The sequence below is a fragment of the Rhinolophus hipposideros genome, assembly GCF_964194185.1.
Source record: "Rhinolophus hipposideros genome assembly, chromosome: 20".
In the NCBI taxonomy this organism is placed as follows: domain Eukaryota; kingdom Metazoa; phylum Chordata; class Mammalia; order Chiroptera; family Rhinolophidae; genus Rhinolophus; species Rhinolophus hipposideros.
Genome location: NC_138066.1, coordinates 44,083,247 through 44,106,199, shown reverse-complemented (window position 1 = coordinate 44,106,199; position 22,953 = coordinate 44,083,247). Strand labels below are relative to the sequence as shown.

Below are 22,953 nucleotides of genomic sequence, written 5' to 3'. Positions count from 1 at the left end.
GCCGTCGGCCTTTGGTAAACTGGTTTCATAATAGTCGTTTCACTTAAAAGCCCTAGAACCTGTCAACAACTTACTGTATCGAGGACTTCCTCTACCTGGTAGGCAAAAAGAGATTACCACTTTAATGACAAGTTAAAAGCTGAAGTGCCCGGCGTTGGTACCAATGAATTCTCTGTACAGTAACCCTGTGTGACCAATGAAAAAGGCTGATAGCTCATGGAAACTAACAGTAGGCTATTGAGGCTTACATAAAGTTGTACCACCCATAGCCTCAGCAATTCTGGGCATTGTTTCAACCATACAACAACAACAACAACAAAAAGAAGAAAGCAAAAGAAAAACACAACAGGCTAAAGGCAACTGATACTTGATTATTGTTTTTTTCAAACACTTTCTTCTCTATTCCATCTTGGAAAGGAGCCAACTGTTGTTCATTTTCATATGGGAAGGATCCCAGTTGTACTGTCACAGGGTTTTCTAAACTCACCAACTTGCCATAATTGGGTCAGAAGGGATTTGGACTTGATGCAGGTCTGCAGTGTAATAATACACCATACTGATGATGTTATGGTAATATTGGAAACTGAAGAGCAGGCTAGGACTGATTCGAATGCACTGGTGACTCACATAGCCAACCAAATCTGGTTAATAAATCCAGCTAAGGTCCAACGACATCCTAATGGTAAAATTCTTAGGACAAACCTGGACAAGAGCCACCTGGGATATTCCACCAGGGACCCAAAATAAACTGCCCTTGGTACCCACTTCTAGGACTTGGTACCCACTTCTAAGAAGCCCAGCTTTTGCTTGGTTTATTTTGATTTGGGGGAAACGCATATTCTACATCTGGGAATACTGCTAGCTTCTATACGTAAGACTACCGGAAAGAAAGCCATATTTGAGTCGGGATCTGCATAAAAGCAGGCCGTGTCTGAATTTCAAAAACAATAGGTCTCTCAATGGCTTTACACCCTCGTTATTCCAGATTTCAGGATTCTGGTTTGCCCCAAAACCTCAGTCTCTGGTGGATCCAAGTAACATTGATTTTTCAGTTTGCTTAGCTTCTTCTTGTTAGGAAGGGAAGGATGATGGCTAAGCTCTTTACAAGTCAGAGGTGAAGGGACTGAATTTTAAATTTTATTGATTTCTAATGAATTTAAATTAAAATTTAAATACCCACCTGGGGCTAGTGGCTACCGCGTTGCACAGTGCACTTTATAAAGTTATTCAGTATTTCTGTTCTCATCCTGAACTGTAAGATTTCTAGGGAACTTGGCTCTGATCTTGCTTCTTTCTTCTACATAATTGCTGTTAATATTTTAGTTCCCACACTGTGTTTAAGACCTCCCCCAACACATACTGGTCATTGTCATCATTACTTTGCACCATCAATATTTATTTAGTTTACCAAAACATTTATCAGTTTCTAAAACCCAGCTACTTCCTTTGGGTTCAATTTCCTTTTTCTTGAAGGATATCTATTAGTAGTTCTTTCAGAGTTGTCTATAAAAGAGAAACTCCATATTTTATTTAAAGATTTCACTATTTTATCCTTATACACAAATTATATATTAGCTGGTTTAATCAATCAGCTTTTGCCAAACTACCCCACAATTTACTGGCTTAAATTAGCAATCATGTTAGCTTTGTTTTCTTGCTTCAAATACAGCATCAGGATATTTATTTTTCTTTGAATTTGATCCCTATTTTGTTATATTTTGTTTGCCATTTCGTATCTTTTTTTGAGGGAGCAAATGCATCAACACAGTCCAAAAATTGGTAGAAATCTTGCAATTGTTTTAAAATTAGGTGCTGTGCTAAATACTTTACATGTGTTGTTTTCTTAAATCCCTACCCTACTGCCAAATCCTAAATTTTAAAATCTTGAATGACCCTGTTGGAGACTCGATCTTACAGGTGACAAAACTGAGGCTTCCAAGACAGGACACTTACTAGCCTTGCAGACCTACCATGTTTCCCCGAAAATAAGACCTAACCGGAAAATAAGCGCTAGCATGTTTTTTCAGGATGACATCCCCTGAACATAAGCCCTTAAGCGTCTTTTGAAACAAAACTTAATAGAAGACCCTGTCTTATTTTCGGGGAAACGGTATCGGTTTCAAGGTCAAATATACTAAAGGACTTAACTTGTAAGGGGAGGTATGGAGGTACATTATAGCAGGTCATGGAAAGAAAATAGGTTGAGATATAGACTGATTTTTTTCTTTTTATGTTGCCAAGGTAATGTGCGTTTAGATACATCTGTCAACATTTACGGGTTATCAGCCGTAGAATGAAATACCAGGAAGTCCTCACGCGGACCTTTGCAGATGAGAGGAGAAAAGGGCAGGGGGAGCTTAAAACAAGGAACAGAGAAAAAACATGATCCATGTAGAAATGGAGAAACGGACAGATCACAGGAAAGCTTAATTTAGAAACTATAAAATCAGATGCTGAACAAAATGGATGGGTTATCCTAGGGACCTACAGTCCCTCATGGAAAGTTAAAGATTTGCAGACTAGGCAAAAAGTAAAATAAAATTATAATGTTTCAAGTGACATCCTATAAATAGATAATAGAGGTAGGCCAAAATATACCTGAGAAATGTAACGACACATAAAAATGTCTATCATACAAAGGATGATTGCAGGCTACCCGCCCCCCTCTCCCACCCCCATGAAAGAGAACCACGTAAAATGTTTATTATATTTTCAAGAAACAAAGAGAAATTTGGGGGAAGTGCCTGACAAAACCCAAATGCAGGCAGTGCAGCTGGGTCTAAAGACGCATGAAAAGCAAGAACAGAAAAGGCCCTGGGAAGTGAGCAGACAGTCTCAGTCTCTCTCCTTATCAGTCTGTCGGGCCACTTCATTGTTCTTTCTTTGCAAATCAGGTTTTTCTGTGTTTGCACAGACAGAATGAGGACTACACAGAGGTCCCATGGTGCCAAGTATTGGGTACAAATAGCCAGGAAAGAATCCGAGAGGAATGTTTTAGCCTGATGCAAAATTCCTTCACATGAAATCCACAGGGCTTCTGGCACCGAGGATATCGTTGCAAAATATATGAAGCAAAGGCCAGGAGAATTGTAAATGTGTGTACCCAAAGTGAGAGTCATTGAATGAACAGAGACACACACCGTAAGACAGAATAGCATTTGTCATTTGAGCTCCCAGACTGGAGATGGTCTGAGTTTTAACCCAGATTCTGCTCCTGACCAGCTGTGTGAATCTGGGCAAGTTACTTAAGCTCTCTAGGCCTCACTTTTGTCATCTGTAAAATGAGCGTGATTGCAACAATGCTTACTTCATGAGATTATTATGTAAATTAAATATGTTACTATTTAAGTGTACCTTGTATGTAGTAAGTGCCATACATGGTTGCTAAGTACATTATACTGTAAAATCAGTGCCATTCCACTTTCGAAATCCCGAAAAGGCTATATATTTTTAATTAGCAGGATTGTACTAAAGCTTATTTAGAAGAGTGAAGACCTATGACTTGATTAAGAAAATGTTGACAAAGAAGGTTAACGAGGCTGGGTTTGCTGTGTTCTAGGGCCACAGAAGTTACAGAGGGATACATGCGAAGGAAGAGGCCAACACACAGAAGGTAAAGAATAAAGTCCAAAAGCCAAGAAGGGCCAGAACACATCAGCTATATCCTAGATACAAAGTTCTAGGAAAAAGAGTCACTGAAAATGATGTCCTAAATTACATTTCCTGTGTACAAAGTGCCGGGGATGTTATTAAATGTATGTATGTTCTACATAAATGTATTTTGTATGTTCTACAGAAGACAGACATAGAGAAACAATCAGAAGTTTTTTTTTTTTTTAAGTTTGACAGCCTCACGCATTAATAAGTCTGCTTCTACTGCACTTGCATGAGCTATTTCTGGACTCGTACAATTAACAGAAGAGTGAACATGATTGAATAAGTATGGAGGGAATGGCAAATAGGTAAGGAAGACTTCATGTGATTTACATGGGCAATGGGACACAGACACGTCTGTTGGAATTAAGAATTGCAGGCATAGCATACGGTTTCCCCTTTAGTTGTGGACTCAGGAAATAATCACAGCTTCATAATTACAAGAACCTTTGGAACTGCCTTGTCCTCGACTTACCTGAAATGCTTTAAAAAGGTAGAATGGCAGCTCTTACCTGTTAAAAATGTTTCTTAAACAACATGGAAAACAGGACATACTAAAACCCAGTGGTTGCTTACAGAGAAAGTACTTTGTTTTCCTGGACTTGCTGCAGAAATAACAATGTCAGTCTTGGGAGTGCAGGTCGTTTTCATATGACATTGCTCTAAAGATGCTCCTATTTTTCTCTCCAAGAAAGATGCTGCAGTTAGCGTGCATGTAATGCAATAAGATGCAGCGGAAAATTCAGTTCATTCTGTTGCCCTGAAAAAAATCACATTGCTTCATTGCCATAGTTCTAGATCCAGATTTTAAGAGTTAAATTTCTGTGGAAGGTTCTGAGTCACTTTCGGACCTGACGGAAAGAAATCTGAATGTTGTCTATGACAAGCGTTTTAGGACAGAAATAGTTGCTGGAGTTTCCTTTTATGATGTGCCCATTCGTGAAACACAGGAGGGCATGAATTTATGTTTAAAAATTGTCCAGGAATGAACATGGATTCAGAAGCTATGTGAATGAGCTCCTGGTAGCAGTGCATCAGAGCAGGCTGGGACAGCCTGGATGACCCAACTAAAACCAACTGTAACATTTCCAATTAGGAAATCTTTTGCTATCTTTTTGCTATCTTTTTTTTTTATTATTATTCTCTCTCTCCTCCTCCCCCATACACTTCTTTCTTCTCTGCTCTTCTTTGAAGCCTTTATTTACCTTTATTTAAAATACTGTTTTTGGAGATCAACTTTTTCATTCGGGTCATGTATGAAACAGCTAGTTGAGAAAGACTAAATTCTTTTTCGTTTGATAGTTCCTAATGCTTTGCTATGTCCAGCCAGACATCTGCAACTACACACTCCCTGCTGAGGAACTGGCGGGGAGACAAAGAAATGGAAAACTGTAAAGAAGTCACCATGTGATGTGAGCAGAGAGTTTTCTTGGCAGCATAGCTGAATTAAGACCATAATCCTTTTCAGAAAGCAGTCAAAAGTGGAACTATTCACCGTAAACGTGAAATTAAAAGCATGATGTAGTAATGACTGAGAAGGAATGTGAATCTTTTCCAGGGCATGCAGAGAGACCTGTGGATGAACTGTTTCTAGATTCTTGTTCCAGCTTTCCTGCGAGTAAGTTAACCTCTAAAATTGTGGTTCTTGTGCATTTGGAAAATATAACGTCCGACTTCAAATAGGAAATGCCAACCATTTGGATGGAAACTATTAAAGGCAGTAAGTTATTAATGAGTTATTTTGATTTTTCAAATCATCTGAGTATTTTGTAATGTATAGCTAAATAACCAGTTGGAGAACTAAGATTTTTTTTTCCATTTTTACCCCATGACTAAAGCATATTTGAACAAATAGCACATATTATGTACTTAGACAAATTGAAAGGAATGCAATTATATTGCCTCTTTGCAAGTATGAGCTATTTGCCACGTTATTAGAATTACGTATTCTTTTCTGTTTGTTTTCAATTTTACTACCAGAGGATTTGTAAGCATTGGCGTAGGAGGAATCCATGATTTTCTGAGTTTTGAATTGTTTCAGCTGGCTTGAGAATATTTTCATCAAGAAAACTTAGGACGATATTTTTACTGACCTTGTTTATCATACTAAATATGTAAAAACTTTGATCTCATTTGTTGTGTAATGTATTTATTTATTCTCTAAATACTAGAAATTCTATCTGACATGAAGTGACTGTTTTTTTTTATAAGCAAGTTAGGATTTCTAGATCACATGATTTCCTATGCAGAGCAATGTAAGCTAGTTAAATGTGTTGTGCTTTTATGGTGAATAGTGGTTTTTTTTTTCCTGGTCTTTACATCAGGATGTGCCGTGGGGGGGGAGGAGGGAATCAGTCTCAACAGTTAGAAACAAATAGCCACAATTATGGCAATTAGATCATGTTAATTATTCTTTATTCATAAATAATTTCCAGCCTGTGCACTAATCCACAGGAAGAAAAAAGAGTAGGCACTGAGGCAATATATTTAACCCTTTCAGATGCCACTGTTTGCCACGGCATTGATTTCCTAATTGGAAAGGTTGCAGTTGGTTTTAGTTGGGCATCCAGGCTGTCCCAGCCTGCTCTGATGCACTGTTACCAGGAGCTCATCCACATAGCATCTGAATCCATGTTGTTCATTCCTGGACAATTTTTAAACATAAATTCATGCCCTCCTGTGTTCCACGAATGGGCACATTATAGAAGGAAACTCCAGCAACTATTTCTGTCCTAAAACCCTTGTCATAGACAACATTCAGATTTCTTTCTGTCTTGTTCCCATACGTCATGCTCTCAGACTCCTGTATTAGTTTTTTATTGCTGCTGTGACAAATGGCTACAGACTTGATGGCTTGAAACAAAACAGATTTATCATCCTACTGTTTGGGAGGTAAGAAGTGTGATGTGGGTCTCACTGGACTGAAATCAAAGTGTTTGGAAAAACTGGGCTCCTTTCTGAAGGGTGTAGGGACAATTGTGTTTTCTGGCCTTTCCAGCTTCTAGAGGCTGGCTCCATGCCTTGGTTCATGCCCTTTCTCCTCTATCCTGAAAGCCAGCAGTGGGTAGAGTCCTTATAACCTCCCGTCACTCTGACTTCCTCTTCTGCCTGCCTCTCTCTTCCATTTTTAAGAACCCTTGTGATTACACTGGGTCCACTGAGATGATCCAGGATTACCTCCCTGGATTAAAGCCAGTTGATTAGCAACCTTGCTCCCATCTGCTACCTTAATTCTCCTTTGCCGTGTAATGTAACATATTTACAAATTCCAGGGTTGGAATGCGGCCATTATTCTGCCTACCATGTTCTCTTCAATTCTCCCTTGCCTTTCAGATGTAAGTAGCTCCACCAAAGGATTCCCCTGAAATCATCTATGGTTAGGCTCTCTCTCTGGCAGTGCCCCCCTCCGTGATACCTTGAGTAGGTGACCTTCCCCTTTGAGCTACCTCCTGAATACCAGCAGGAAGCAGCATATTCATGGCTTTGTTCCTGCCCCCTGGGGAAGATCAGAATTTTAGGCCAGGAACCTAATAGCCAGGAGCAACCTCGCTGGCAAAATAAGGGAAGAGACAGTAGCAACTGTATGATTTCCATCTTTGTTTATTGTGGCACCAAAGTAGAATACCACTACCCCAAAACCCAGATTTTATTGGCCAACTGGCCTTGTGCTCCAAGCACAAGCTCAAGCCACTATCCTTGGAACACTATCTGGACCAATTTCCCCTCTTAGAATGTTGGGTTTTGTTAACTAATGTTAGATCTTATGTTTTCTTTATCAATTAATACAGTAGTACTTTGGTTTTCAAACGTGTCTGTTGATGAACATTTCGGTTTAAGAACGCCGTAAACCAGGAAGTAAATGCGTCAGTTTTCGAACACTCCCTGGAAGTCGAACATGTCACGTGGCTTCCGCTGAGTGTAAGATCCTGAGGCCTAGCTGTCGGCTGTTTTTGAACGTTTCAGAACTCGAACGGTCTTTCAGAACAGATTACATTCGAAAACCGAGGTACCACTGTATAATACATGCGTGTTTATCTCTGTAAGTCTCAGATCTTTTTGTTAACCTGCCTGATGGGAAAATAATGAGATATGCCTTTTGCTGTGCTATTAGGTAGCTCATTCTGGGAGATAGACTAGTGATTCTTGGGTGGTACTAAGATGACCATATAAATAATTATATTAATACCACCACTACCAGATGGAGTGTCATATCTGAGATCTGCTGCCTTCATTAGCTTTGAAGCAATCAGTTAATGGCTGTCAGATAAGTCCTAAATTCTGTTGTCATATAGAATTAGAATACTCTATGCAAACAATTCTAGAAAAAGAGTTGCTGATGACTTGTCCCCAATATTGGAAACTGATAGTCTGGCTGGCTGAAAGGTCTGCGTGTAAGCCTGAAGGGTAGTTCTCTCTTCCGGCAAGCCTAACCACTGATGTGTCCTGACCCATAAAAAGTTTGAATCCATAAAAATGAAGGAATGAACAATTGTTATCAATTCCATTGATAACAGCAGAACAACATGGGAGTCTACAAAAAGTTATGCCTACATTGCTTAGAATGCATTTCCAGTTCAAAGACCTCCAAGTACAGATTTATCTGATTCGTGTATTTTATCAGTTCATTCTTTATCCCTATGGCCACTTCCACCTATCCAGTCATAAACATGGGTGAGTAACAGATACCATGAATCTGAAAATTTTTTGGTGTTCTCTTTTCTACTGGCAATAAAACTGGACCATGTATTTTGCAAGAATCAAAGTGTTTTGGGGTTAAACCACAGTCTAGTTTCATTGCGAACAGATATTTCTTTAGTGTTCTTCTTTAGTTTTGTCCATTTTGGTAGGTTTTTCAAAAGGAAATTGAGCAAATCACCTTTTCACATCCACTTTGAAGATATCAGGCTGATTTTTATTATAAACTGTTTACTCACTCCTGACCTATCCCATCCTATCCCATCAACTTGATTCTTTATAGACTTTTCCCTTTATCCTTTAATTTCAAAAATATTCTTTTTGGTATTTCCTCGTCATTATATTTGGAACTTGGAGAGGCTTTTCAGGTACTTGGAGAGCTTTTGGGGAGGTAATTTCCATTGTACTTTTTAGAATGTATTTTCTTTAATGTATTTTCTTGCAACTGTATTTACTTCTTTTTGGGTATCTCTTTACCGAATACTTTACTTTTAATCAGTTTTTTTTTCTCTTTATTTTAGTTATTTTTTAATCTCATTATCTTCACTTGCATTTGAATTTTCTTTGAAAACTTGGGGGAATTAGAAAATTTTTGTCTGTATCGTGGAGGATGATATGTTCTTTATGACTCCAATGGGAATTTTTAGTATGATATTTGCTTTTCATTTCGTTTTTACTGTTTTTTCTTCTTGAATTTTTATTATGGTCATTAAATAGAAAATTTTAAACATTTCTTCTGTTTATTGTAACAAAATGTTCTTTTTAAAGATTATGTATTTTCTCTGCCTTTTGAGGGTCATCTACCTTCCCTCATTTGAGGGCTCCTGATAACAACAGCACAAACTGAAGCCTGTGGATAAAAGCCTGACTGGATCCCACACTGCCTGTCTGGATGATGGTAGGCTCTCTGATCTTGCACTGAAGGGAGAATTGACCACACACTCCCTAGATAAATGTCTACAACAGCATGGTACTCTGGTTAAGAGCGAAGGGCTCCAGAACTTTCCATCTGGGTTAAATCTGTGTTTGTGCCACCATTAGCTGTGTTTGGAGAGTCACTTTGCTTCCCTGGGACTCATTTTCTTCACCTGTAAAATGAGGAGGATAATAAGCTCTATTCCAAAGGTTCATTGTGAGGATTACAGTAATTAATTCCCATAAAATACTTAGAACTGCTGGGAACATAGGAAACCATCATTAAATGTTATTATTTTCTCTCCAATATCCTATATTCAAACTATGTCCAATCTCTCTTTGTTCTAGCCATAATGAACAATACGAAATTCTCTAAAATTTCATGAATTTTTTTTTTTTAAATCTACTTGCTTTTGGATTTTATTGCTGTTGGGTTTATTTATTTATGTATTTCTTTGTTTATTTATTTATTTTTAATGGCTGGCTTGGGATCTTTTTGGACTTTGCTCATAAAAAGTTGATAAAGATCAATAATGGCACACAAAATGATTGGTTCAAACAAAGTTCCTGTTTTGTTTAGGTTGTTTATTTCCTTAAATTTACAACTCTCATTTCACACTCAACCTCCAGTCCCATTTTTCACTGCCACAGGTAACCTTTTCCTGGTACTTGTTAGCAATCTTTTAGTTCCTGGATGTTCTTCAAAAATGTGTATGGCATGTAGCGTTAATTAATGTAAATGATATTGTGATATAACTCTCAACCTTTTCTTTTTTTTTTCAAATTGGCACTGTGTTTTTATGATGTCTTCATATTGATGAGTGGATACCAATCCATTGCTTGTGAGTCCTGCACAGGACTCTATGGACTGTAGACATTAAAATTTGTTTTACAACACTGTGCCACAATAATCCACATTATGAAGAGCGTCTTTACACAGGTCCCCTTGTGAAATCCTGTGAAAATCCCTTGGCATACATACCCAGGAGCAGAACTGATTGATGACAGTCCTAATGAATTGGTCATGCGTCACTAAAATGGCTGTGTAAGTGTAAACGCACACCAGTAGTACCTAAAGTTCCTGTATCCTTGTGAAAACATCGAACAGGTTGTGGGGATCACAACATTTGACTCTATTAAACTTTTTAATTTTTTGTCAGCCCGATGAGGGAGAAATATAAATCACATCTAGTAATTTTTAAATTTTTGATTTCTTTCACTACTGAGCTTGAACAATCCCTTTATAATGCTTTCTTTTTTTTCTTTTTTTCCTTTGGCTTCCTTCTTTGCTACACATGCAATTGGAAATAGCTGTTAGGATATTTCTTTTTGTTTTGATTGCACAATGTTTTCTATTTCAGGCCTTCACGTTTACTTCCTTGACTTCCTCGTTTTAAAATAAACAGATCAGAATGAACAAGAGACACATCAGCGTGGGTCAGCAAACGTGGGCCCTTCTCTGCAAGAATTTCCTTAAAAAATGGAGGATGAAGAGAGAGACTTTGTTGGTATGGTTCAGAATCTCTGTGTTCTCATACCTAGAACAGGAAGAAGTATTTGGCACTGCAAACACTTTATTTTTTAATGTTTCACATATATTCTATTTCTAACTAGCAGGCTGGACATTTTTTTTAAGTTCTGAACTTTGCTATTATTTCAAAAAAGATTCCTTTAAAATTTATCATTATTATATGTCTTACTGGAGGCATTTTTATAAGAATTCAAATTCAGAAAACCCCTGAAAAATAAAGCCACATCTTGATACCACAGAGATAATAATTCTTAACATCTGAGCTTATTTGAAACTCATGAAGGCATAGGTACAGAAGTTGAGGGTCAAAGAAAAAGGCAGAATTTCATCCAGAATTAATCCATAAAGTAAGCCAAAATTTAAAAAAAATTCAAAAGACAAATCGTAGCACTTCCACACAATTGTGCTATGGATACAGATAATGTCCAATTGAAAGAAATAATGGTCATATAAACAAAGAGGAAAAGAAAATGTATTTTGAACTTTTGCTTGTATTAAGATAGAACTTATTTTTTTGTGATCATAAGAATGGTTAGGTAAGCTTTATGTAGAAAATTCAGTACATTCAGAAAAATATAATAAATAAGTTAAAATCACTCATTAAAATACCCATAGTTCAAAGGTTGATACATTAACATTCGATTTTAAGAACATTTTGTGTGTGTGTGTGTGTGTGTGCTTTTAACAAATATGTATGGAATGCTTAGATTGGCAGCAATGAAGTATACAAAAATCCCTGCATGAGTAAGGATTACATAAATATAAATATAAAAGTTATATTCTACTCTATATGGATGTTTTGCTACCATCCTTTTAATTTTTTTATATAACTATTATATCTGTTAATTTATATACCTAACAAGCTAGATTAGGTATAGATACAAACTAACACACATAGCTAAAATAAGACCATATCGTGAATAAGATATATACCTTTTTTAAAGGCCAGGTGTTTAGAGTTAAAATTAAGTAATAAAGTGGGTTCTTAACACTGGACTTCACATGCATTCTGTTGCATTTCCAATTCCAGCATATTGTTGCAATGACAAAGACTTAAAATTCTTCTTGTGAGCAGTATTTTAGGACTATCTCCTTTCACATACAGGCAGCAGAACATATTAATATGACCTTGTTCCTGTTGATGAAAGCTGGTTATCTATTTCATGCCACCTAACATTTCTTTATCATTGTCACTCAGGTTTCAACATGACTGTAGACCACAGGGCCATTCATGAGCCAATCCAGCCTTAACACGTGCATTAAAGTATGATAAACTTAGATTCTTAATTATAATTGGAATTGATGCTACAACTCTGTCTTGATGGATGATGTGCATGTTATAGGACAAAAGAAAATTGAGACATTGAAAACCTGGAGAGAAGGAAAAATGAAATCCAAGCTACATAAGAGAATTATGTTTTAAATTGTTTATGGACCATTGATCAGTGGATAAACAGCTATTGATTTGCTTTATTTTTCTCTCATTGCTGTGTAGGAATGGTTTTTCTCACTTCTTCTAGTGTTATTTGCCTACCTATTATCCTCCGATATATATCAAAACAATGATTTTCCTGAGATTCCTGCCATGGATCTGGGACGTGTAGATAATTTTAATGATTCTAATTATATTATTACCTTTGCCCCCGAATCCAAAACAACCCAGGAGATAATGAACCAAGTGGCTTCAGCTCCATTCATGAAAGGTATGATCTCTGGCAGTTCACAGTAATTTCCTTATTTGCAAACTACATAAATTCATTTTGGAATTTCCTTGATAAGCTATGTTAAATGTTTCAGTTTCTAGATTTAACTAACAACGTTAATGCAAATGCCTTTGCAATATCAAGGAGATTTTATTACTGTATTTACTAGTCTCCTATTTAGGAAATTTTCTGTTAAAATGGTTATCCTCTTTATAGTCCATATTAAAATGAGATAGTCCAGGATTATGTAAATGTATGTTTGTGAGAAGATTCTGAAAAGATTGGACAATGGTGACAGCTTTGTTTTTTAATCTCTTCAGATATACAAAAATTGAGAGAGAAATTAGACAGCAAAACCAAGCAACCCTGTGCAATATTTACAACAAAAATCGATGATAAGGTGTTTCCTTGAACCCTAAAATATAAATGAATGGGGAAGAAGCGTTAACAACTGCAAGGCTTGCATGGTACCTGTCTCTCTGAGGTAGTGAAATAGCCAAGGGAAGTAATAGGGTATGTGATGGGCCTGAGAAGAGAATGAGAGGAAACCAACCAGTAGCCACTGCAAAGTAGAGAGGGCCAATATGAGTACAAGCAAAACCATTTTCAGTAACTGGATTGGTCGTGTAGTACTGGAATGTCAATCCCAGACTGGTATCTGTGTAAAGTGGGATATCCCAAATAAGTAATTATAGAATAGTCTAATTCTCTCACCCCTGTGTCTTTGAAACACAGGAGTCTCAATATAGGAAGAAAGGAAATACAGGAAATTTACAGGGTGAAGAATCTTGTCATTCCAGATAGCTAGGAAGCCATTGAGAATAGGTTGTGTCAAAAGGACTCCTCAGTCAACTTACAGAGACTCGCACTGGTCAAAGTTGGCATATGTGGAGCTTCAGCAAGAACATTAAATGCAGTGATTTAAAACTCATCCAGTGTGTATTTAAATCCATGCTTTCATAATGATATTGAAAGAAAAAAAAATGCTTATCTTCGGAGGATGATAGGAAATCAGTTCTTATGAAAAGTTGTAAATAAAGGGTAAATATCAGTATTTATCCTATACGAACTGTACTATTGGATAACCAATCGGATGATAGAAAGCACTGTTTTGTAAACAGTTCCTACTAATAAATGAAAAACAAATGATGGAAATAGAACATCACCATTTTGAAACTCCTAGTGAATCAATGGATTTGATTGGCGCTGAGTGTCAAGAGCTGCTAATATCGCAAAATGTGAGACAATCAGAAATTGTGATACTCCTGATGAAAGAACACACCACCACCTAGAGTCTTGCCATACGGATTGGACCTGAGTCTGATTAAACCTCTGGATCCAACTGCCAGACGGCAGGACACATAGAGGACGATGAAACATGTTGAATTATACCAGGAGTATGCATTCAACAGAATCTGTACTGTGGGTTAAATGGCCTGGGTTTGGTCAGTAAGAGTCATTTATGTTATATATTTTAGAATAAACAAAGTCTCTTGAGAAAACACCCCTAAAATTTAGCGATTTCATTCTGTCTTTGGAGTTTGGCCACGTTGACACCATTGTCAAATGGAAATATGTATTATAATTATATAAATAACTACATAATTGTAGCATATGTTTCAACTTTAGCTAGGTCTATATGTACGTGAGTTTAAATGTATGCATTGGTATTGTTATTATTCCAAATCCATTGTGCTTTAAGTTATTGGTTAAATAGTTTATTTGGAAAAGCGTGATCATCTGTGATAAAAGAGATTGCCACATGATATTTCTGATTTTGCCTATAGAGTTTGAATCGCCCCCACCCAGTGTGAATCTCTTATTTAAGACCAGCACAGCCTTTAGTGAAATAACATAAAATAGCTTTAACGTAATTGAATATGGTATGCTCTCTTTGGACCACATAGAAATCTTCTTATGTAACTCTTCCCTTTTTTCACATGACAGGAAAGACAATCGTGGGTAAGCCTGATGAAAAAAGCATGAGTGAATTGGATTTAAACTATTCTGGAGATGTAGTGAGAGTCATCTTTAGTGATAACTGCTCATATCATTTGAAGTTTTTCTGGGGAAGTAGAATCCCCAGCATGAAGGAACACAGAGACCATTCAGGTAACTTTCCTGTTAGAAAAAAGATGTTTTGCTATTATGTCATTAGCTGCACGGGAGCATATGTGATAGCAGAAGTATCCACAACATGCACATACTTTTAATTTCTGAACATAATGAGATTCATTCTTATTAAATAAAGTCTATGTTATTAAGTACAGGTATATTGTTCTATTAAGAAACTATATTGTTATTACAGTCATGTGCTACTTAACAATCGAGATACATTCTGAGAAATGAATCATTAGATCATTTCATTGTTGTATAAACATCACAGAGTGCAGTTACACAAACTGAGATGGTCTAGCCTACTACACACCTAGGCTACATGGTATAGCCTGTAGCTTAGCTTCTAGACTACAAGCCTGTACAGCACGTTACTGTACAAAACAACACGAGATTAAATCACACACAAGAGAAAATGATGCAATTAAGAGATGCGGTAAACAAAGATGTATGAGGCTGCTTCCAGCGTAACAGAGCCTACTATCTTACAGCAACCTTTTTTTATATATAAGCAGAAAGAGTACACTCTAAAATAATGATAAAATGTATAGTATAGTAAATACATAAACCAGAACCATAGTCATTTATTATCATTATCAAGTATGTACTGTACATAATTACACGTGCTATACTTTTATACGACTGGCAGTGCAGTAGGTTAGTTTGCGCCAGCATCACCACAAAGTCCTGAGAAATGTGTTGCGCTACAATATTATGACAGCTACAATGTCCCGAGGCAATGGGAATTTTTCAGCTCCATCATCTGTGGCCCAACATTGACCCAAATGTCTTCGTTATGTGGCCCATGACTGTATTCCTGTATTAGTCTTATCTGAAACCCCAAGAAAAGGCTCTCACTCAACAATTCCCAAATATTTAAAAATGTTAGTGCTTTTTTGGCATGAGCAACAGAGGAACAAAGCTCAACAAAATATTCTTGGCTGGTGGAGAGAATTAAGAGATTGAAGCAAAAGTTATTGAGAACTGGGCTTCATGTTAACAAAACAACTCTGGGGCATTCTTCACACATACCTCACCTGAGAAGTCTTTCCGTACACTATGTGATCTGGGACGGAGAGTGCATTTTGGGACATTTGACGTTTTCATTTTTCCTAAAACCAAGATGATCCCATCCCATCATGATTGTTTATGTTGTGTTGTTCTTTTCCTAAAGCTCATTGTCAAATAGCGAGTGAGAAAGTTACATGTGAAGCTTCAGCATTCTGGGAGAGAGGCTTTGTAGCTTTTCAAGCTGCCATTAATGCTGCTATCATAGAAGTGAGTATTAAGTAAAAGGAGCACATTGCATTGTAAGTTAAATGTTGATGGATGGTTATCTGATGGATCGTCTGATGTTATCATTTAATGAATGTATTCGCTGAATTTATTTGGCGCTGTGTACTGAACAATTGCTCAACAGTCATGCACCACTTAGGTACTATGATGTTATGATGGCAACAGTGTCACTGGGCAATAGGAAGTTTTCAGTTCCACTATAATCTTATGGGACCACCATCGTCTATGCAGTCCGTCATTGACCAAAATTTCATTATGCAGTGCATGACTGTAGTTAAAACATTACACTAAGCACTGAGGATCAGGAAATAAGTAGAACACGGGTACTTTCTTCTAGGGATAGTGGATAGTGGGGGGAGATAAATGGATAGTCATAATACACTCATAAGAGTTTAGGGTCTACCGTGGAATTATAAATGGTATGCTAGGCAAACAGTGAAGCAGAACGTACTCTGATGAGAAAGATCAGAGAAGACCTATTAATTGCAGTGACATTTCAGCTGAGATTTCAAGGTTGAGTAGAATTTTGTCCAATGAAGATCGTATGTAGGGATGTGCTAAGGTATCAAGACGAAAACTGGAAGGTGCCAGGAACTACAAGGGGACAGATCCTGACGGGCCATTATATTTAAATGTGGAAGGCACATAATTTATTATCATTGAGAGAAAACACATGAGGTTATAATGAGCTTAATAATAACAATTTGATCATTGATATCTTCCTTTAGATCACAACAAACCATTCAGTGATGGAAGAGCTCATGTCAGTTACTGGTGTACATATGAAGATACTACCTTTTGTTGCCCAAGCAGGAGTTAAAACTGATGTCTTCATTTTCTTTTGCATTTTGTCTTTTTCTACATTCATATACTATGTGTCAGTCAATGTTACCCAAGAAAGACAATACATTAAGTCACTGATGATAATGATGGGACTTCAAGAGTCAGCGTTCTGGTAAATTACACGGTTACAATTTGTCATGTAGCATACATAAACAGAACTTGCTGGTTGGACTCCCTAGACCTATAAAGTATCATATTTAAACTTGTTGATTTCATAAAGTAGTGCATTATAAATGAATGAGGTAGATAGACTTATTGGCTTGGTAAATGAAACTTTTCATATTTCATTAAATTAAGGGAAGTCTACTTCTATAGACTGCTGAATCCGAGTTCACTAACCAATACAAATAATGACTCTCAGTCATTAGTTACCATATATGGGTGAAAAAAATGTATACAAGTATACAGAGGGTGCCAAAAAATTTTATACACATTTTAGGAAAGGAAAACTGCATTAAAATTATAATACACAATATATACCAATAACAAAAGATGAATACAAGTCACATTCGACTTCTGCAATAACAAAAGGTGCTCAAAGTGGTTACCATCAGTGCCCGATGCTTCTGATCACAGCGAACTACTGCTTAAGCAAGGTTGACCGAAGTGTCCACTTGTATACATTTTTTGGCACCCTTGAGATATATATATATATAAACTTGAGGTTTCTAATATTTGATTAAATATGTTTCATATATTTTATTAAAAAGGGTGATTAACTTTCCCCCCACACTGAATGAATTATTACTTTTATGACATTGAAGAAAAAGAAAAAAACCTGTTATGCTCTTCACACATAGTTTTCTTTCATGGAGGAATAGCAGAGTGGTAAGAACCAGGCTTGGGAGGCAGGAAGCCAGGGGTCATCTCCATCTGAGCATTACCGCCTGGAACAAGATACTTAATCTCTTTAAATCTCAGTTTTCTTTCCTGTGAAACATTGATAATAATATCTATCTCTTATTGGTCATATGGATTAAAGAAGGAAGCGTACTTAAAGTGCTTTATATGGAGTTTAAGGAAAATTAAACACTCAGTATTAGACAGCACTGAGTTTTGAGAAGTAGTATGGTCTGAGAAATGCAAGTTAGGAAACCAAGGATTGAATCCTAATTAGCAACAACATTTTTAATGAGTTTTGCCAAAAGATGTTTTTGAAACATATATTAATAGTTAGTAAAAGTATAAGTTCTGGAGTCAGAAAGCTGTGGTTGGAATTTGCCTTTTACACACCGTGAGATTCTCAATGTTAAACAAAATTTATAGAATATACAGAATAGTTCTAGATATATGCCACATAGTCTTCAAAAGAACTTTAGATAATGCTAAGTAGGAAGACCACATATTTTTAATGATGCCAATTTAAACCAAATTTACTTATTTTTCCTTCATAAACCTTCAATGAACTGAGTGCAAAAGTAGAGAAAATGGATTCTTGGTTTGGTCTAGAATGGGAGGTTTTTTTTCTGGTGTTTCTTTTTGTATTAAAATCGTGTAAGTCAATACTGAAGGAAATTTTGGTCATGTATTTTTAAAAAATCATGGAAATCTATGAGTCACTATATATTTTTTTTAAATCATGGAAATCTACAAGTCAGAGAAAAGTAACTAATATGACTAAAACGAGAGAGAGAATCCAAATAAATCTGATGAGAAAGTGTTAAAAAGATCAGAACTTTTCCCCATAAAAGTAAGAAAAGAGTAAGAAAAAGTAAGAAAAGGCTGTGACATTCTACTTGTATGGCATATGAATTAAATTAATGATAGCTTTATGGAATGCAGAAGGGTGAACAATTTCAGATAAACAAGTATATTGTACAAAAGGAATTATCACAATTAGACAAGACTTCCCAAAATGTGATGGAATTTTCAGTTTGAATAAAAGAAAGCTAAGTGTTCATTGGTGACCTGTTACAGACCAGTCGCCATATTAAACCCATAATTGCAACATTTCATTTAATTCTTTTATTGTTTTTCAGTAGAGGATACGGTTTAAAGAGATTAAGTAACTACCTTTTAGGATCATATAGGTACAATTTAACATAGAAAACTTGAACCTAGATTTGTTTGATTGGCTAGCTTATTCTTTCCCCTACAAAGAACTTCCTTCTTGTTTCTTTGGCGCTGATAGCAAGCAATAACTTGTGTTCATATCCATCTATATATCTGTATCTATCTATATCCTAAGCCTATGTGTATTTCTGTTTCTGTATCTCATCTATAGCAGAGGTTGGCAAACTATAACTCCCGCCCCCTTTTTTTCACAATCTGCAAACTAGGAAGGGCTTGTACATTTTTAAATGCTTGAAAAAAAAATCAAAGGAACAATAATATTTTACAGCACACAAAAGTTTATATAAAATTCAAATTTCAATGTCAACAAATAAATTGTTATTGGGACCCAGCCAGCCTCATCATTTGCATGTTGTTTGTGACTACTTTTGTGCTACAAAGACAACTTTGAGGGGTTGCAACAGAGACTGAACGGTCTGAGAAGCCTAAAATATTTACTATCTCAGTCTTCAGAGAAAAAGTTTGCTGATCACTGCTTTGTTATCTACTTTTTATCCATGGTTTTTATGCAATTACTGCAAGAAGTCTAGAACTGACAAATACTCATAAATGTCTTCCCGCAAACCTCTCCCAATTACTTTCATTTTATTACCCTGTTTCTTATTTTGCAGTTAGCTCCCTATTTCACCTGTTAACTTGTTTATTGCCTACCTCCCCCTGCCCCATAGAATATGAACTTGAGGGGCATAGAAGTTTTTGGATTTATTAGCCATTGTATTCCCTTTACTCTTGATATGTGATAAGCTTCACAGGTCATTTGCTGAATAAATACATGAATGAAGTGATGAAGGAACAGCACTCTGAACTGATGCTTTGTCTCTATGCCAGGCTCTCCTGGGGTTTGATGTATGCTGGCTTCATCTTTATTATGGCTACTCTGATGGCTCTTATTGTAAAACACACCCACATTGTCGTCCTAACTGGCTTTGTGGTGGTCTTCACCCTCTTTCTCCTCTATGGCCTGTCTTTGGTGAGTTGGTGAATTTAATCTCTCTCTCTCTCCGTCTCTCTCTCTCCCCTCTTTGTCAGAGAAACCTACCAGTCATTCATCACTGATTCTGATCACACCTGTTCTGTTCTATTTATAGTATTTGAGTAGTTGCATAAGGCAGTATCTAGGGGTGGGGTTAAATGCACCGTTTCCCCGAAAATACGACCTAGCCGGACAATCAGCTCTAATGCGTCTTTTGGAACAATAATTAATATAAAGCCTGGTATTATATTATTATTATATTATATTATACCTGGTCTTATAGTAATTTTTTCTCCAAAAGACTCATTAGAGCTGATTGTCCGGCTAGGTCTTATTTTCGGGGAAACACAGTAGATGAAATACTATACTTTGTACTGTGAAATTGTTTTTATGCTACTGATGATTCTCAGAGAATTATATACTACGTGAAGTTTTTCTCTTCTCTCAGATAACTTTAGCTTTTCTGATAAGTATGCTGGTCAAGAAAGCTTTCCTTACTGGCTTGGTCGTCTTTCTCCTCACTGTGTTTTGGGGGAGTCTGGGATTCACTGCATTGTACAGACATCTTCCGGCCTTTTTGGAATGGACCTTATGTCTTCTTAGCCCTTTTGCTTTCACTGCTGGAATGGCCCAGGTAAGAAGAGTTAATGTAACTATTTCATTTTTTTACAAAGCCTTTAAAACAGATTCCCTCTGAATAATTCATGCTACATGTGCTAGGCATTACAATTTCTATCCTCCTTTGTCAAGGTACATGATGAAGGGATAGGAGACATATGCATTTTTCTCTCTCAGCATAATTAATTTTCCTTTAAATCACTAACTATAGACTGATACTCCATTACTGATGTGGTTCAGCTTTTACTTTTACTTGGCCATACCAGTGAAGAATTATTTAACTTAACACTCAGGAAACATGGCCTTTAATATTATCACAAGTATTTCAAAACCAGGAATTCCATAGAGATAAATTTTTATTTTTTGATTAACCGATTGTAATGAAACTGAACCTCCTCTCAGAAAATGCACTTCTAATTATGACATCATAACTATAAATGCTAAATAAAAGGTTATGTTACATATAAACTCATTTTATCTTACTATGCTAAGTAATTATTCTGCTGTCTTCTGTTGAACTACTGAAGTACTTTCACCTCTCCATGTTTTTACTTTCAAATTCCACCCCTTGTTTAGAATGTCATCCTTTTCCCACATCCTAAACCCAATGCAATCCTAATGGTAGCCCAGCTTAAATATCACGTTCCTTGAGTTTTTACTTCTGCCTGTGGGACTAGCCTGCATCTGTCTGTGGGTCTCTAAGCCCTTAATACCTACCTCTGTTAACTTCCCAAACTGCTTTGTAGTTAGATGGTTTCATTTGTTATATCTTCCAATAGGTTAGAGCTCTATAAAGACAGGAATTATGTCTTATCGTTTTAATCCCAGTGTCTAGCAGAAATAAAACAACATAATTCTTGATGCTCTATTTGTCCTTTTAAAATTCAATGTACGTCTATCTTTTTTTTATTCAGCTTCTACATTTGGACTATGACGTGAATACTAACATCCATTTGGATTCTTCAAACAACCCAAACCTTATAATAGCTACTCTTTTCATGTTGGTTTTTGATACTCTTCTCTATTTGGTATTGACGCTATATTTTGACAAAATTTTGCCCAGTAAGTAATAACATGATTGTGACTCAGCACAATTTCATCCTTTGTATTTCTTGGAAGTAACTGTCTACAATGTATTGAATATAATTTAGTGAGCATTTTTTTCCCCAAAAATTTCTAGCATAAGCCTAATGGTAGTATTGATGGTTTACATAATAAGTTTCTAAGATCTTGTTCTACCATAATGCTTTAGATTGTTTCTTTTTAAAAAGAGACGCAAGAGATTAAGGTTTAATTCTATTGTTAGTGCTTGTGTCAGAACTAGATGAAGAATGCTAGTGCTGTGGTGACTGTTACCCTAAAAGCAGTGACTGACCCAATATTTAATCGCCTCCTGGTCATGTAGCTGAATATGGACGTCAACGTTCTCCCTGGTTTTTCCTGAAATCCTCCTTTTGGTTTCAACACCAAAGGGCTGACCATGTGGCCCTTGAGAACGAAATAGATTTAGATTCTTCCTTTAACGACTCTTTTGAACCAGTGTCTCCAGAATTCCATGGGAAAGAAGCCATTAGGTAGGTAATCAATAAATTAAGGGGAGGTGGAAATGGAAAACCAGTAAGAGACCAGAGATCTATCGGGCAATACATTTTTCTCTTTTTTTCAGAATAAAAAATCTTAAAAAGGAATATAAAAAAGGAAAGCATGAAAAAGTAGAAGCTTTGAAAGGTAATAAAATATCACATTTAACATGGCTGTTTGATTTAGGCACTGTGTCTCACTGTTATACTGTCTCGATAGAGATTCAGAGCATATATTCCAGGTAGCATGACTCTCCTTTATTGGAACATGTTATGTTTCCTTCCAAGCAAATGAAAAACTGTATAACAATTTTAGAAAGTCGGGTACACCACTGATATCTTATGGGTTTGAAAGATGTGGGATAGCATCATGATAATTTATTTTCAGCTCATCACATTCTCTAATCAGTTTTCTTTCTTGTAGTCAGCCTATCTTTAATAACAAAACTGTTTTGATCCAAAAAAATTGTTAATCACATAACAATATACATATCATGGTAATGCTACACCTGTAAAATATGTATCATAGAAGATGTATTTTAAAGGAAAGAACTTTGGGATGGATTTTAATTTCAATATGGCTGGCCAAATATACCTATGCTATAAGTACTTATATAAATTTCAGAGAATGTAAAGCACCTACGTGGGCTCTGAGTATAATTTTATTTTATTTTTTTAAATAACACCAGGCCTGGTCTGTGACATATACGAAGGCCAGATCACTGCCCTCCTTGGTCACAGTGGAGCTGGGAAAACGACCCTGTTAAACATGCTCAATGGACTGTCGGTCCCAACATCAGGTGAGAAGACAATTATCCAGTGGCCAGAACATGGGCCAATGCATTAACTGTGCATTGCATTGGTTAATTAGTTAAGTTAATTTCGATAGTTAGCAGTTTCACTAACTACTAATCACACTTGGGTATTTAAGTTTTAGACGTTCCTTCAAGTCATTCT

The 22,953-nt window shown here is 36.4% G+C and overlaps 1 protein-coding gene across 4 annotated transcripts in view; it reads left to right on the top strand.

Annotated features, from left to right (window-relative positions):
• Positions 1–5,073: 5,073 nt before the first annotated feature.
• Positions 5,074–22,953, top strand: part of LOC308488791 (ATP-binding cassette sub-family A member 9-like) — a 59,030-nt gene continuing 41,150 nt past the window's right edge. Inside the window, exons 1-15 of one of the 4 annotated variants that reach the window (XM_081028895.1) lie at positions 5,159–5,374; positions 6,454–6,546; positions 9,144–9,247; positions 10,205–10,309; positions 10,626–10,772; positions 12,291–12,498; positions 14,446–14,610; positions 15,788–15,891; positions 16,638–16,864; positions 19,654–19,795; positions 20,247–20,432; positions 21,331–21,478; positions 21,822–21,990; positions 22,083–22,144; positions 22,686–22,796. In XM_081028895.1, coding sequence (XP_080885021.1) covers positions 10,677–10,772; positions 12,291–12,498; positions 14,446–14,610; positions 15,788–15,891; positions 16,638–16,864; positions 19,654–19,795; positions 20,247–20,432; positions 21,331–21,478; positions 21,822–21,990; positions 22,083–22,144; positions 22,686–22,796 — 1,618 coding nt within the window. In that variant the 5' untranslated portion in view covers positions 5,159–5,374; positions 6,454–6,546; positions 9,144–9,247; positions 10,205–10,309; positions 10,626–10,676. Of the gene's footprint in view, positions 5,375–6,453; positions 6,547–9,143; positions 9,248–10,204; positions 10,310–10,625; positions 10,773–12,290; positions 12,499–14,445; positions 14,611–15,787; positions 15,892–16,637; positions 16,865–19,653; positions 19,796–20,246; positions 20,433–21,330; positions 21,479–21,821; positions 21,991–22,082; positions 22,145–22,685; positions 22,797–22,953 lie in introns of all 4 variants that reach the window. The other 3 variants (XM_081028894.1, XM_081028896.1, XM_081028897.1) reach the window with 3 other exon arrangements.